The sequence below is a fragment of the Beta vulgaris genome, chromosome 9 (genome assembly GCF_026745355.1).
Source record: "Beta vulgaris subsp. vulgaris cultivar EL10 chromosome 9, EL10.2, whole genome shotgun sequence".
NCBI classification, from domain to species: Eukaryota; Viridiplantae; Streptophyta; class Magnoliopsida; order Caryophyllales; family Amaranthaceae; genus Beta; species Beta vulgaris.
In genome coordinates, this window is record NC_079210.1 from 1,719,236 (window position 1) to 1,733,149 (window position 13,914).

Consider the following 13,914-nt stretch of genomic DNA (forward strand, 5'->3'; position numbering starts at 1 on the left):
ATAGTTTGATTTTGTTTAGATAAAACACACAAGAGAATTTCACTATCCAAGCAAGTACCATAGGATGATAGGAATGATTTCTCACCCAAAATACATATGACACATCCCTGTTTATAGTATAGGAGATAGTTAGAGAGAATATTCGAAACAAAGTGTCACTTCACACCAAAAGACACATTGAAAACATATCCTCTAACTCATATTATTAATTATACTTGTACTCCACAACACCAAGTATAATAAATATAACATACGAACACATTTAACTATAAATGTTCCAACAAAATTCTCACAGAATAGACCAATTTGCAACATAAAAACCCAGAAGGCAGCTGGGAAGAAGAAAAACTGAAATGACAACATAACAATTACTAATTAAAATCACAAATATACAGCATTTACAAAGAAGTGCATTGCATCCAATACAAAGAATACAGAAATTATACAAGTACAGTAGCAATACTAAAAGCACAAAGCTAGTCTTCAAGAAAATGAGCTTAGAGTTCACCACAATCATATCGAGTGTGATTCAGTCGATCTCGAAAAACAACAGCAAAGATTATGATACACAGGAGTCTTAACAGCAGAGAAAGATCTTCAATTGTCAATAAACCTGTTAGGTAAGTTAAGGTTGATAAGAGCACCACTCGCCGCCTCCTTTCCTTCAAATATTCATCCAGAGCATCCTTAGCCATCTGTGTTGACAAATGCATTCTACTCCTGTTCATATTAGCATTACATATCTTCTTTGATAAGCATCTAGCAAGAACAACTGCATCTTCTAGTGCAACAGACCCGCCCTGCCCAAGAAAAGGACCCATAGCATGCCAAGCATCCCCGGCTACTGTTATAGTTTCTCTGCGCAAGCTTCTAGATAGTAAATTCCATGGGGCACGATATCTCAATCGTGTGAGTGATAAAGAGCTTAAATCGCTGTTCTCTATCATCTCCACAATATCCTTCGAGAAACCAGCTGTTCTGTCTAAGGCCAGCTGCCTGATGGACGCAGGATCTTTTGGCATCTTAGCATCTACTAGAAAAAAGAAAACTAGTTTTATTACAATCCGGTAAATAAGAACAGATCATGGTGAAAGAATGACCAAGAGGAATTGCACGGTTTCATGAGAACATCATCATAGCATCTCTTGCAATTCTATGATCCGATGTTCTTATGGACTTCACATGAAATTCCATGTAATGATTCCTTAGAGAAGTTGCCAAACATGACAATGAAATATGTCATTATTGTATAAAGTTAAATTCTATTGAATGTTTGCTGAACACAAAAAAAGAATATTGTGTAAGCCCACAACAAAAAGGACATAGAAACAAACAAACTCATGAATCATGATCATAGAATGGTAAATTTGCAGAGTTGATATTTCCGCAGATCCACATCATCAGATCCAGACCTTTATACTCAACAAAGTTCTTTATTCTGAACTACTATGTTACTCTGACACCTTCATTTACCTCAAAAGCCGGGTGTCGTGTCCGACACGACACTTCACTTGAATACTTCATTTTAAACTAAAAACTTGTCTTCTTTCTACAAAATAGCCGAGTAGGACACTTGGACACCTGTATCCAAGTAGACACTCAATCCGTGTCTAAGCAACATAGCTGAACTATACTATTCAAGTTTGATAACTCCAACAGCTCTTGCAGCCTAAATTCAGTATATATTTACCTTGTAGATAGGAACTCTCCAGTTTATCATAATTTTCCAAGAAACAAATATTACAGGCATCTCTGTAAGCCAAAAGTTCTCAGGAAAACCAAGGCAAAGTAGTTTTGTCAGGAGAGCAGAGTATTTGTTGTGTGCATAATCTTCATAAAGAAACTAAAAACACTTGGAATTTCTTGTTGAAGTTATAATATGTGACAGAGAGGGAAGAGAGTAGTAAAAAAGATCCCGCTAATTTTGGAAGCACTAACTCCATCATTTCTTAGTATGTTTATGATAAATTTCTGTACACTTTACCTTTTTGAATCCACTCTAGAGCGACAAACCAGTAAACTGTCTTTTCATCAATCGGGATTCTGCCAACATAATGCTTATCTTTTCTTACTCTCAAGGACTTAGGAGCATATCCATGACCATTTGGATATAGAGTCAGGCCTCTGACTGAACATGTGGAAAGAAACCGAGTAGGCTTTAAGCCAATGTAATTTGCAATGACTGAGTTCAATCCATCACAGCCAATCAAAACCTGTAAGTTCATTATGTATATATAGTTATATCTGGTTCTAAGTGCAAATTCACCACTTTAATGCTAAAATATGAATTCGAGAAGGGAAAAAAAAGCTATCATACTATAAATGGTGCAAAGCGAAAGCAAGACAATTAAACTCAAAATCTTGCTGGGAGGTCAGTCCGGTTGGATATGTGGAACCTTATGACAGTGATAACAGCCTAACAGGTTCCCATTAGACCTTTGATCAAAAAACAATTTGTCTGTTACTAACTAGACCTTTGGCATGATGATTGCATATCTGCAACCGCAAATTTACAACCTTAATTGAGTATTTAAATGAATCATTTTAGTTTGATCCCATTAGATGCCAAAGTCAAAGAATAGTCGACTGTTAGACTCCATTGGGAAAAGAAACGTTTCTGGGATGTCAAGCACACATAGGAGTACATAGCAGCAGTTGAAAACTTGAAATACCTTAGCCTTGATTAAGCTCCCATCATGAAGTTGAAGAACTGCACATGAACTTGATTTTTCCACATTCACAGATACAACTTGACAGCCAAAACGTATTGTCTGCAGCGGTAGCGCATTGGCTAATGCTTCAACGAGATCACCTCTCCTCAAGCAACGAGTATCCTCTTCACTGAAAAATACCTAGATTTTAGGCTTCTCTTTGTTTTCTAGGGTATACTAAACATATTCAAACTTTGCTTTGATGTAATCCATTTAATACCATACAGGAATTACATCGAACATGTTAATTAGCAGTTTATTTTTCCTTCAAGTTATGTATCATGTACATGCACTCATAAAATAGCATAGCATAGATAGAGTAAACAAATTTGAATTTAAGGGATGTTGAAAGGGGATCATCCACTCCAAACAATTGTTGATTCCAAACCATGATACTATGTAAAGCTGGCAAATGAGTACAGTCGGTACTGTGCATTCAGTCAAAGATGAACTGGTTGGCCATTTCCTCAGAACTAAGCTAACCCTCTCAATCGAAAGGATTAGAAGATTTGTCATTGACCTAACCAATTTTAATGTGTTTCATTAAAGCTAGAATATTCTTTTATCAAGGCTATAGGATGTTATGTATTCAGAGCAAGCTGAATTTGGAAAAGATGAAATCTACAAATATTTCGATGGACACAGATTATGGTCGTGCTTGTATAGTCAAAGGTAGAGAAAGAGTACAAAAAAGCTTATTCAATCAAGTCAAAAATCATAAAGACAACACCAGAAACAAAAGCCCCAAGTATGTATGAACTGTGTTGCTCGGACTTTTCATTTCACCTCAAGTACCCGTGTCGGATCCTCAAGTATGAAACAAAGAAATCCTAGTCTTCTAGACTCTCTCGTGCATGTTTAATTTTTGACTTTTTGTAGAAGAAAAAAGATAGTTGTCAGCCTAACAAACAAGAATAATTAGTATCCTTTCCTCCCAATCTCCTAACGCAGACACAATCACTCAGATTGCAAAAATTACCTTAGACGAATTTCATGTGCCACACCCTCAGGCGAAATATCAACTGCCCTGTAACAGTAAGGATGTCAAACACAAATGAAAACAATAAGTGGCAGTAAAGGAAATGAATTATAATGTAATTTGTAAGGAAAGTCCATGCTGATATTTTTTCACCTTTAAGTATCTCTTTTTGTTCAAAAAATTCTATTACAATCCCTTACCCCTTTTAAAGGGTGGTATGAAGCGTGATAATGAGAATTTTGAAGAACGCATATGTTTGGGGATGACGCTACATTACAATGAACATTAGGAAAGAAACTAATCATGAAATTAGATATACCTTCATTAACAAAGCAGTCACTATTAACGCCTACTATACAAACATGATACAAAAGAAGAAAAGAAACATGGGAATATGGGATTATTACGGATGAGCTGAAATACAGCTGAGTGTACATTCATTAGTGGAATCCTTGCATCACCTTTGCCATGGAATAGCAGTTGATAGAAGAGTGGAGTCGAGACCAAGCTGGTGGAGGGCACGCCAGCCATTAGGGAATACAGTGATAGCAGCTCCTGTTGCTCGAAGTGTATCGGACCTCTCCAGCACAACACTCTGAATACCTTTCCTGCATTAGATAATCTGATTCAGTGGCAACTTTTCTTTTTATACCATACCTCTTCCTTAAAGCATCAAATTCTTTGTTTGCTTCCGTCAAGCTAGCTATATGTTGTGTATTGTCAACTATTTCTACATAAGGTGGCAAGATCATAGCAGTTACACACCCGAGGCCCCTTCCCGCAGGGACTGAAACCATCAAAAGAACGCCTAATAACTTATTTGGTACTGTACGAAGTATTTGAAATACAGGAAAAAAATACCATCCAGGTAATATTTCCAAAGGAGTTGCAAACGGATCTTCTCTTCACTACTACACTACTGATCTAAACTTATAGCTACTAGTTGTCACCAAAAACAACATTTATACATTAAACTAACCAACCAAAATCTAGATGAACATTCCTATATCCTAGACAATGATATGTTTTGAGCAAATCCAACCCATCAGACACGAATCGCCAGCTTTACCTCTTGCAACAAGCTGAATAGTCGATAATTAAACAACCCATCTTTTTCTTAAGCTAATCACTAATGGTATACATGCAAGAGCACAGGAGAACTAGAGGGGACCTGTGTAGACCTAGAGCTGTAGCTAAGCCGCAAATTCCTCCACCAACAATCACTATATCTAGCTCTTCCGCAGCCGCCATCAGCCCTCCTTTCTTTCCTTCCTGGAGCTCAAATTCTTCACATAATACAAATTAAGAGTCATCCCAAATTGATAACAATCCAAAATTTCCTATAAAAATGAAATTTTTGCACATTTAGCTAGAGCATCAGCAACTAAATTATCTTTCTCCCTGCAAAATTGAGCAAAATTCCCTGTAAGAAGCGTAGAAGCTCCCTGCATTGAGATTGTATACATACCTATTACTCTTCTTTTTTTTAAGATTTTATGCTAACAATGATACGTAGGCCCCGTTCTTTTAGACTGAGAGAAACTGAACTGAACTGAAATTAACTGAACCGAGAGAAACTGAATTGCAAATAGAAATTGAACTAAACTGAAATTAACTGAACTGAAATTAACTGAATTGAAAATAAGTCCAAAAGAACAGGTAGTAAGCCAACTTTTGTCCAAATCTACGAAATCTGGGTAAATCATCAGAATAATTAACCATGAGTTCATAACATATAATTAAGGAGTACTCAATCAAAGTTATAATTTTTCTTCACAACATTTTGATAGTGGTACAACCCTCCATGTAAGAAGTTAACCAGATCAATTTGTAACAGAATTATGGACAAAAACATAAAGAAAAAAAACAACAGAAACAAACCCATAAAAGATAAGCATACAACTGAAATGATAAACCATTAAAAATAGATCATTTAAGATAAGAAAAGGGAAGATGAACCTTTGAAGATGAGATTGTAATCAATTAAGATGATACTGAGTAATTTTCTCCTCCAAAGAGTGCAAGTCAAACCCTTGTTTTTGTTTCTTTTTCACTCACCAATCACCATTGATGAGGTGTATGAAATATAGTGAAGGGTGTATAAGTGACCAAAAGCAAAATATATCATCTTTTTTAAGAAGATAATGCAAATGGAATTACGTTCATGGCTTATGCTTTATCCTTCCCTCCAAAATTCACTCTTTATCAACCGTAAAAAAAGTACTCCCAACGTTTCAAATTACAAGTACGTAAACATATCAAAAATTTAGTTAGTTTTAGTTAGATTTGTAATTTTACATAGGTAATAAAAATTGATATTAATATTATATTGATCATATAAAATAACCTATAATTTTATTTTGATAGTGTGAAGTTGCATTTAATTTTACTTTGATATTGTAAAATGCCTTATATTTTGAAACAATTTTTTTTAGCTAAAATGACTTATAATTTGAAACATAACGAATAACAAACATGTCATTTAGGTGAGACGATGTCTTTTTTCACTTCCTCCCGCAATAATTGAAATGCTTCTCCCAAGAAGCTACTCCCTCCGTCCCAAAATATAGTTCTCATTTCCATTTTGGGTGTCCCAAAATATAGTTTCCATTTCCATATTTAGTTTCACATTTTTCCGTAATTTGTCTAGAAAAACCGTGTCCCATCATTTATTTGCTTCTTGAAATTTTTTTTTTCCTTTGTTTATTCAACCAAAATGTTACAATTAATGCTCTTTCACCAATTATTCTCCACTCTCTCTCTCAAAATCATCTTTTCCCATACAACATTTATTTAAATAAACAAAAAATCTTTAATACTCCTCTTAGATTCTACTTGCATAAATTACCGTGAAAAAAGGGAAATGGGAACTATATTTTGGGACGGAGGGAGTATTATATAGAAGAAGGAAAGGCTTCATTTATTGAAGGAGTTTTTTTTTTTTTTTTTTTTTTTTTTGCGATTAATGTTGCGTGAAGTAGGTCTTTATTGAATTTATTGTGAAATCAATTCATTTTAAGTCAATTTTACGTTTCTTTCAAGTCGAGAGAGATCACTTTTAAAGTAAAAGATATCTTTTAATTTCAAATGGGTCAATTCTATATTAATATAAGTAATTCATTTAAGATAAATAGTTACCCTGCTTGACGTATAACTTTTTACTTTAAAGGGGCCACTTTTATATAAGTGGTCTGTTTAGGGCTAAAAGTTACCCGGTTATACGATAAACTATTGTACACCTGTCTCATACAAGAATTTTTTTAAGGAAGATGAGATTGGTGTCTTTTGATTTTTGACTGAAATTAGAGATGTTATGTTATGTCGAGTTGTCTATTCCTCTAATAATTATGCAATAAGTATTTTGTGCATAGGGTGCACAATAAATTCATTATCTGACCAGTTGACTTTTAAGTCAAAATAACTCAACCAATAGTAATATATTTAAAAAAGTTCCTAAATAACGTCTTTATTACTATATTAAGATTTGATTTCATGACTTCAAGTCGATATATGAACCACTAAACCAGTACTGTTTGGTATTATAATTTTAAACTAAATATTAATAAATTATAATTATAATTATCCGGAGCACAATCGAACCTAAAAACTAGTTACACAAGTTAAAAGGGGCCACTTTTAAATTAACTGTAATTCACTTTTAGCTTATCCATTTTTATATCTAGAAAACTTATGTATACCTTTTATCGAATTAGAAATAAAGAATATAGTTTATGTACGTTGATACAATTACCCATTTAGGATAAACAAAAAAAAAGAATTGAAATAATTAATAAAAATTAAGCGAAAAAAATCAAAAATGGTGTATTTCTAGATTTGTATGATATTTATTGATATGACACTTATCGATTAGAACCATTGTTACTTATTCATCTTTGGACCAAAAACAAACAAGAGGTGGAATACCACAAAGAGAACGTATACCTATTAAAAAAACAGTTTTTGTAATTGACACATGTATAATGTAATTAGAATTTGAAAATGGGATTCAAAATCCTGAAATTTGCCCCCCTTTTTTTTAAACTTTTATCATATGTTGTGAAAGTGGCAAATCACCCTCTAAACTTCTACCAATTGTGCAAGTTGCCCCTTAAATTTTCATCGAATAAATCAGCCCCAACATAAATTGATTGGTAATAGCCCATCAAAGGTGAGGAAAATTGAGGTATTAGGAGCATACCTAGTTTATCATCTTTGTACAATTATATCCAGATGTACAATGCGAATATTAACCTAAAGTTGATGATAGATTGATAGTCCAAGCAAAAAATAACCCTTGCCCAATTACACAATCCAGTTTACACGACACGAACTCAAACCACACTCCAAATGACCAAAACTTACATGATCATATCTATACAAATATATTAAAAGGCGTGCGAGAACAAGGAATTGTGTCGTGTGGCGCTCTCCTTAGGGAGTTTTAGTTCATCTAATCCATGTACAATAAAAAAATTAAGAAATTGCATGGTATAGGGGTTTGATCCCGAGACCTCTAATACATATACTAAAGTTTTAACCACTAGGCTAAGTTGTATTAAGTGCTATTATCATAAATTATTATATTAATAAATAAATTTTGTCTTACCCGGGACATAGCCCGGGCATAATAACTAGTTTTTACCCAAATCAAGTGGATCATATCCAACTTGAAGTCGAAACCTAGTGAAATAACAAACAAATACGACATTCCAAAGTGCATGTGACATTCTCACGATGTAAAGACAACAATTTAGCGGATGTTATAGCTAAGTATTGTAGGAGTAACTTAGAATGCATAATAGCTAGGAATATATATATACTTCCTCAATAACAAAAAGAAAGCAATAATTGAATATTTTATACCTTACAAATAATACTCAACTGCTACATTCTTTCTATTACGGAGAAAGTATAACATTCTTTAGACGGAAACTCGTTTCAATCTAACACGACAAATGCATAAACCATTTACAGTTAACATCAAAGAGGCTAAAGAAAAGTCTCTACAGAGTTTTCTGACTGAAGCCAGTTATGCTGCTTAAAGAAATGGCCTCAGAGTTCACCACAATCATATCTTATGTGATTCAATGGATCTCGAAAAAGAACAGTTATGATTATGATGCACAGGAATCGCAACAGCAACGAGGGATCTTCTACCAACAATAAACCTCTAAGGTAAGTAAGGGTTGATAAGAGCACTACTCGCCGCCTTCTTTCGTTCAAATATTCATCCAAAGCTTCCTTAGCCAACCGTGTTGACAAATGCCCGTTGAGATCAGCATTACTTAGCTTCTTTGCTAAACATCTAGCAAGAACAACTGCATCTTCTAAAGCTGCAGACCCACCCTGCCCAAGGAAAGGACCCATAACATGCCAAGCATCCCCGGCTACTGTTACAGTTTCTCTACGGAAGTTTCCAGAAAGCAGATTCCATGGAGCACGGTATCTCAATCTTGTGAGTGACAAAGAGCTTAAGTCACTGTTTTCTATCATATCCACAATATCGTTAGGGAAACCAGCTGTCATGTCTAATGTCATTTGTCTGATGGACGTAGAGTCTTTTGGCATCTCTGCATCTGCTCAAAAACAAATTACGAGTTGTTATTCTAATTTGATAGCAAAGATATGAAAATGAACACTCTCCAAGCATGGATATGATTTCAAGGGAAAGAAAGAAGAGAATGAATGAGATGAGAAAAGGTTGTAGAATGCATAATCAGAGTGAATGACCGCGGAAAATAGCTTTCATGAGAGAATCATCATCGCATCTTTTGCAATTATATAGATTTCCTAAAGGACCTTAGATTCTTTTACCTTTTTGAATCCATTGTAAAACGACAAACCAGTAAACTGTCTTTTCATCAATCGGGATTCTTCCAACTAAATGCTTATCTTTCCTCATTCTCAAAAACTCAGGAGCAAATCCATGACCATTGGGATAAGTAGTCAGACCTCTGACTGCACATGTAGAAAATGGCCGTGTAGGCTTCAAGCCAATGTAACTTGCAATGACTGAGTTTGCTCCATCACAGCCAATTAATACCTAGAAGTCCATTTTGGTAAATATAAGTTAGCTGAGTGCACATTCATATCGAAAAGAAATAATTTACTCCACATCAGGGGTGAATAAGAAGTAGGCAGGAAAAATGGAGCCAAAAGCAATGCCACAATGCAAAACACGAAATATTATCCAAATCAATGATGAAAGCAAGACAATGAAACTCAGATCTCGGAGAAATCTGAAGTAATGTTAACTCCTCATTTAACTTAAGAGCATCCCTATTGGTTAATAGACATTCCAATTTTCCAGCATACATACATGCATGTGACAGTTTCTTTTGGAGCCAAATACATAAAAAGACCTTTACAAAATGGAATAACTAGATACCTTTGATCCCAATGCAACTATGCAAGGTCTACTGTGCAATAACGAGAAATGCATACAATATGGTTCTCAACTTCGCAAGGTCTACTGTGCAATAACGAGAAATGCATATAATATGGTTCTCAATATTGGCTAATCACGAATAAATTCTTCAGCTTTTTGAACTAAAACTTGCCGAATTATAAAAGGGACTGGGCCAGTACAAAACCAATAAAGCGCTCTATAAGAGCTATACAGGCTGATAAAAGGCATATAAAATTGATATGAGCAATATAAAAAAATGCTGCAATAATTACGACATCACAGAGTTCATGATAGACTGACAGTTACCGCAGTGATTACCACAATTGCAACTTTAAACCATATAATACAATTAAATATCTCTAATGCACATGGGAGTCTATAGCAGCAACTGAAATACCTTAGCCTTGATTAAGCTCCCATCATGGAGTTGAAGAGCTGCATATGAACTTGATCCTTCGATGTTCACAGATACAAGTTGGCAGCCAAAACGTATTGTCTCTGATGGTAGTGCATTGGCTAGGGCATCAACAAGATCACTTCTCCTTAAGCAACGAGCTTCCCCGCCTTCACTGTAAAAATAAAAAATTAATTTCAGCATTCTTCTTTATCTTTCTGTTATGCAAAGCATATACGAACTTTGCTGTATTGTAATCCCATTTAGTAGCACCAGATCCAAAATCTCCATTAGTAGCTTGTTTTCCTTCCTTTGAGCTGAGTGCCATGACTTCACTTGTAGAGTTATCCATCATGAAACTCATACAATAGCATAACATAGATTGTATAAATACCAAATACATCTGAATCTTAGAAATAATTAAAGATCTTCCAATTTGAGCAACAAAAATTCCAAACAATGGCATTATACTCCTGCTTGGCAATTAGCAGTTAGTAATTAGTTGGAAGGGATCTATTGATTGATCTGACTAGCTTATTGTATTATCTTATCTGACCAGCTTACTGAATTGGTGGTTTGCTTAAAAAGTGTTCGGCAGAGTAAGCTAGTTAGAATATGATGGATATAAGATTACATAGAAGAGCATAAATATGCTTCTATATTACAGAATTTGGGGGTAAGCTAGTATGTTTACAAACTGATTTCCTATCCTTCATCATTATCCCAAAATTTTAGGCTGAAGGGCTTTTTCAATATTAGTTGCACAATCCTTACTACAAACCAATAGCGAAATTGGTTGCTCCAACCTCTAATCTGCCTCCAAACCACTAAAAGCTTAGCAAAAACTCACTACCAACAACGCCTATGTAAAGCTGGCATACGAGTTAGAGGATATTTGACGCTATCCAAAGGTTTAGAAGATTTCACAGTAGCTTGACCTAATTCATTATAAAGGTTAGTTGTGCTAAAAACATAGTGTGCTTTGTTAGAGATATAGGATTCCCTCTATCCAGAGAAATAAATAGTGTCCATGTATGTTGCCGTCCTATACTAAAATGGATGATTCTAGTGGTCTGAATTATGATTATCTGATAGATGCAAATCTTGGTAATGCGAGCATAACGAGAAGCATGGAAAAAGAGTTAACAAGTATGAACTCAAACTGTTGTGTCAAATATCACAAAAGAGAAAGTATTTATGAAACAGAGATGTCCTAGAGTGCACAGTTCAGTTTTCACGGAGCCACAAACAGTTGTTAGTATCCTTCCCTCCCCGTGCTATTAATGAGACACAATTACACAAATTGTGAATATTACCTTAAGAGTGTTTCTCGTACAACACCCTTGTCAGCCAAAACATCAACTGCCCTGTAGGACACATAAGGGTGTTAGACAAAAACACTCAAGTTAAAGAAATAAGGGATTTGAATACAAGTTAATTGCATTTCAGTTATACAATCATTCATCACCTTTGGAATGGAATAGCAGTTGATTGAAGAATGGAGTCAAGACCAAGCTGGTGAAGGGCACGCCAGCCATTAGGGAAAACACCAATAGCAGCTCCTGTCGCTCGCAGTGTATCAGACCTCTCCAACACCACACTCTTAATACCTTTCCTGCATACAAACAAAATAAACATTCTGTTTCAGTAGCCAACTTCACATTTAAACCATTCAATATTTCAACAATCCTCCACTCTCTTTTATACAGCATGAAAATTTATGTTGCTTTTTCGTAATCAACCAAACTAAAAGCTAGTAGATATCATTGAATCACAACATTCATTTGAATAAAAGTACCAAGCTAAACTAGATAAATTTGGCTGCACACTTCTAATCAATGATATGACTTAACAAGAATCAAGTACTTGTTCCTAGCAGCCCATTGCGCGCCCATTGTAAGGCGCGCAATGGGCTCAACTGGGCCACAAGTAAACTAGTGAATGAAGTTTATGAGGAAATGAAAAAACACAGGAGAAGTAAAAAGAACCTATGGAGAGCAAGAGCTGTAGCTAAGCCACAAATTCCTCCACCAACAATCACTATATCTATCTCTTCCACATTAGCCATCTCTCTCTCTACAAATTTCAATAACATATGATATCTGGGTAAATCATGAGAATAACTATGCTACCATTACATATAGTATAATTTAGATTATAGTAGTATCAACTAGCTTTTCTGTCAGAATTTTTTAAGCATAAATCGTCACTCCTGATATCATCAACATATTAATAAGAAAGTCACTTTCCTGGAATCCTCATCCATTAACAAACCCATTACACAGAAAAAAGGACCCAGATAAATTTGATGACAGCAAGACACCTAATTTAATAATAAAAAGAAAAAAAAAATTGATTTTAATGTAATTCTAAAAGAAATCCCTAACATGTAGAAAGAGTTTAATTGGGTCAAATTGTATCAGAAAAATACACAATTTTGACAAGATTAAGCAAGAAAAATAATATAGTTAGTATTACAAACCAACCCACAAAAATTAAACACACAAGTCAAATGAGAAATACTTAAAAAAAGAGGAGTGATCATATCAAATTGTATTTAAGAGGAGAAAAGAAGACAGACCTTTGAAGAAGAAAAGCAGGAAACAACCCAATTAAAGATGGTAACTTTCACCAACGGATAGTGCAAATTGTAGTTTCAAAATAGTTAGCACCATTTGACATTTGGCCACAATTTATATAAAAAACATACTCAGGTGAAATCTTGTTAAATTCGTCTCAATAGGAGGATTTCAAATATCAATTTTTTATAATTTTTACTTATATGCAATTAAAAATATTAACATTCAAAAAAGCGTCTCGACAAAGGTGAAAAAGAAAATGATCCAACTATTTTGAAACGGATGAAGTATTATCACATTAACCGCTCCCTTCTTGCCAAAAACAATTGTGCTTGAAGTTTGTTCTTCCCACCAAAAATTGAAATCAACCGAAAATTGAACTGAATAAAATTGAAGTGAAGTAATATATTCTATATCTATATTGATATATTAAAAGACGTTTCTAAACAAGAAATTGCGTCACGTGGTATAAAATTTGATCTCATGATATTAAGATTTCAACCACTAGACCAATTAAGAAAGATATTGATAAATAAAAGTTATAATTACTCGATGCATGGTCCGGGCTAGAGTTGATCGTGGGTCGGGTTCGGATCGGGCCGCACCTTAGAAAAATGTCCATTGATCGGGCCGGGCCAAAACATTGTGCCCAAAGCCCGCTATTTCGGGGCCAAAATGAGCGGACCTTTCGGGTCAAAATCGGGTTTAGCAATGCTTAGTTTGCTCGCAGAGTGGCCTGTTTGCACATTGGATAGGTTCAGCAATGCTTTCTTTTCCATACCTCTCTAAGAGCATGTACAATGATACATGGCTCTCCAAATGGCTCTCCACTCTCTCACATC

At 34.8% G+C, this 13,914-nt stretch overlaps 2 protein-coding genes across 6 annotated transcripts; both read right to left on the minus strand.

The window, feature by feature from the left end:
- Positions 1 to 349: 349 nt before the first annotated feature.
- On the minus strand, positions 350 to 5,853 carry LOC104902600 (monooxygenase 1). Of its 4 annotated transcripts, none has more exons than XM_048636176.2 (7): positions 5,650 to 5,853; positions 4,862 to 5,030; positions 4,152 to 4,298; positions 3,691 to 3,738; positions 2,673 to 2,841; positions 1,985 to 2,213; positions 350 to 1,033 (listed from the first exon to the last, which is right to left on the minus strand). In XM_048636176.2, exons 2-7 carry the CDS (start codon positions 4,939 to 4,941, stop codon positions 498 to 500), a joined length of 1,209 nt encoding a protein of 402 aa, XP_048492133.1. In that variant the 5' UTR covers positions 4,942 to 5,030; positions 5,650 to 5,853; the 3' UTR covers positions 350 to 497. The 4 variants fall into 4 exon arrangements, with proteins under 4 accessions (XP_048492133.1, XP_048492134.1, XP_010688728.2 ...); XM_048636177.2 differs by having other exon boundaries at positions 350 to 1,030; positions 4,862 to 4,976; positions 5,650 to 5,852; XM_010690426.3 differs by having other exon boundaries at positions 4,862 to 4,976; positions 5,650 to 5,852.
- A 2,619-nt stretch (positions 5,854 to 8,472) lies between these two features.
- On the minus strand, positions 8,473 to 13,046 carry LOC104902601 (monooxygenase 1). Of its 2 annotated transcripts, XM_010690429.4 has the most exons (6): positions 12,482 to 13,046; positions 11,962 to 12,108; positions 11,810 to 11,860; positions 10,497 to 10,668; positions 9,505 to 9,733; positions 8,473 to 9,266 (listed from the first exon to the last, which is right to left on the minus strand). In XM_010690429.4, the coding sequence occupies exons 1-6, from the start codon at positions 12,586 to 12,588 to the stop codon at positions 8,743 to 8,745; spliced, it is 1,230 nt and encodes a 409-aa protein (XP_010688731.2). In that variant the 5' UTR covers positions 12,589 to 13,046; the 3' UTR covers positions 8,473 to 8,742. The 2 variants fall into 2 exon arrangements, with proteins under 2 accessions (XP_010688731.2, XP_048492446.1); XM_048636489.2 differs by lacking the exons at positions 11,810 to 11,860; positions 11,962 to 12,108; positions 12,482 to 13,046 and adding an exon at positions 10,736 to 11,794.
- Between the last annotated feature and the right edge of the window lie 868 nt (positions 13,047 to 13,914).

Bases quoted from the DNA above. Each gene is read 5' to 3' on its own strand.
- LOC104902600 (XM_048636176.2), bottom strand. From the start codon at position 4,941: ATGGCGGCTGCGGAAGAGCTAGATATAGTGATTGTTGGTGGAGGAATT. The intron at 3,739-4,151 runs GTGATGCAAGGA...TTACTGTTACAG, and splicing joins ACTGCTATTCCATGGCAAAG to GGCAGTTGATATTTCGCCTG. The intron at 2,842-3,690 runs GTAATTTTTGCA...GGTATTTTTCAG, and splicing joins GCACATGAAATTCGTCTAAG to TGAAGAGGATACTCGTTGCT.
- LOC104902601 (XM_010690429.4), bottom strand. From the start codon at position 12,588: ATGTTATTGAAATTTGTAGAGAGAGAGATGGCTAATGTGGAAGAGATA. The intron at 12,109-12,481 runs GTTCTTTTTACT...GTTTGTATGCAG, and splicing joins ACAGCTCTTGCTCTCCATAG to GAAAGGTATTAAGAGTGTGG. The intron at 11,861-11,961 runs GTGATGAATGAT...TGTGTCCTACAG, and splicing joins ACTGCTATTCCATTCCAAAG to GGCAGTTGATGTTTTGGCTG.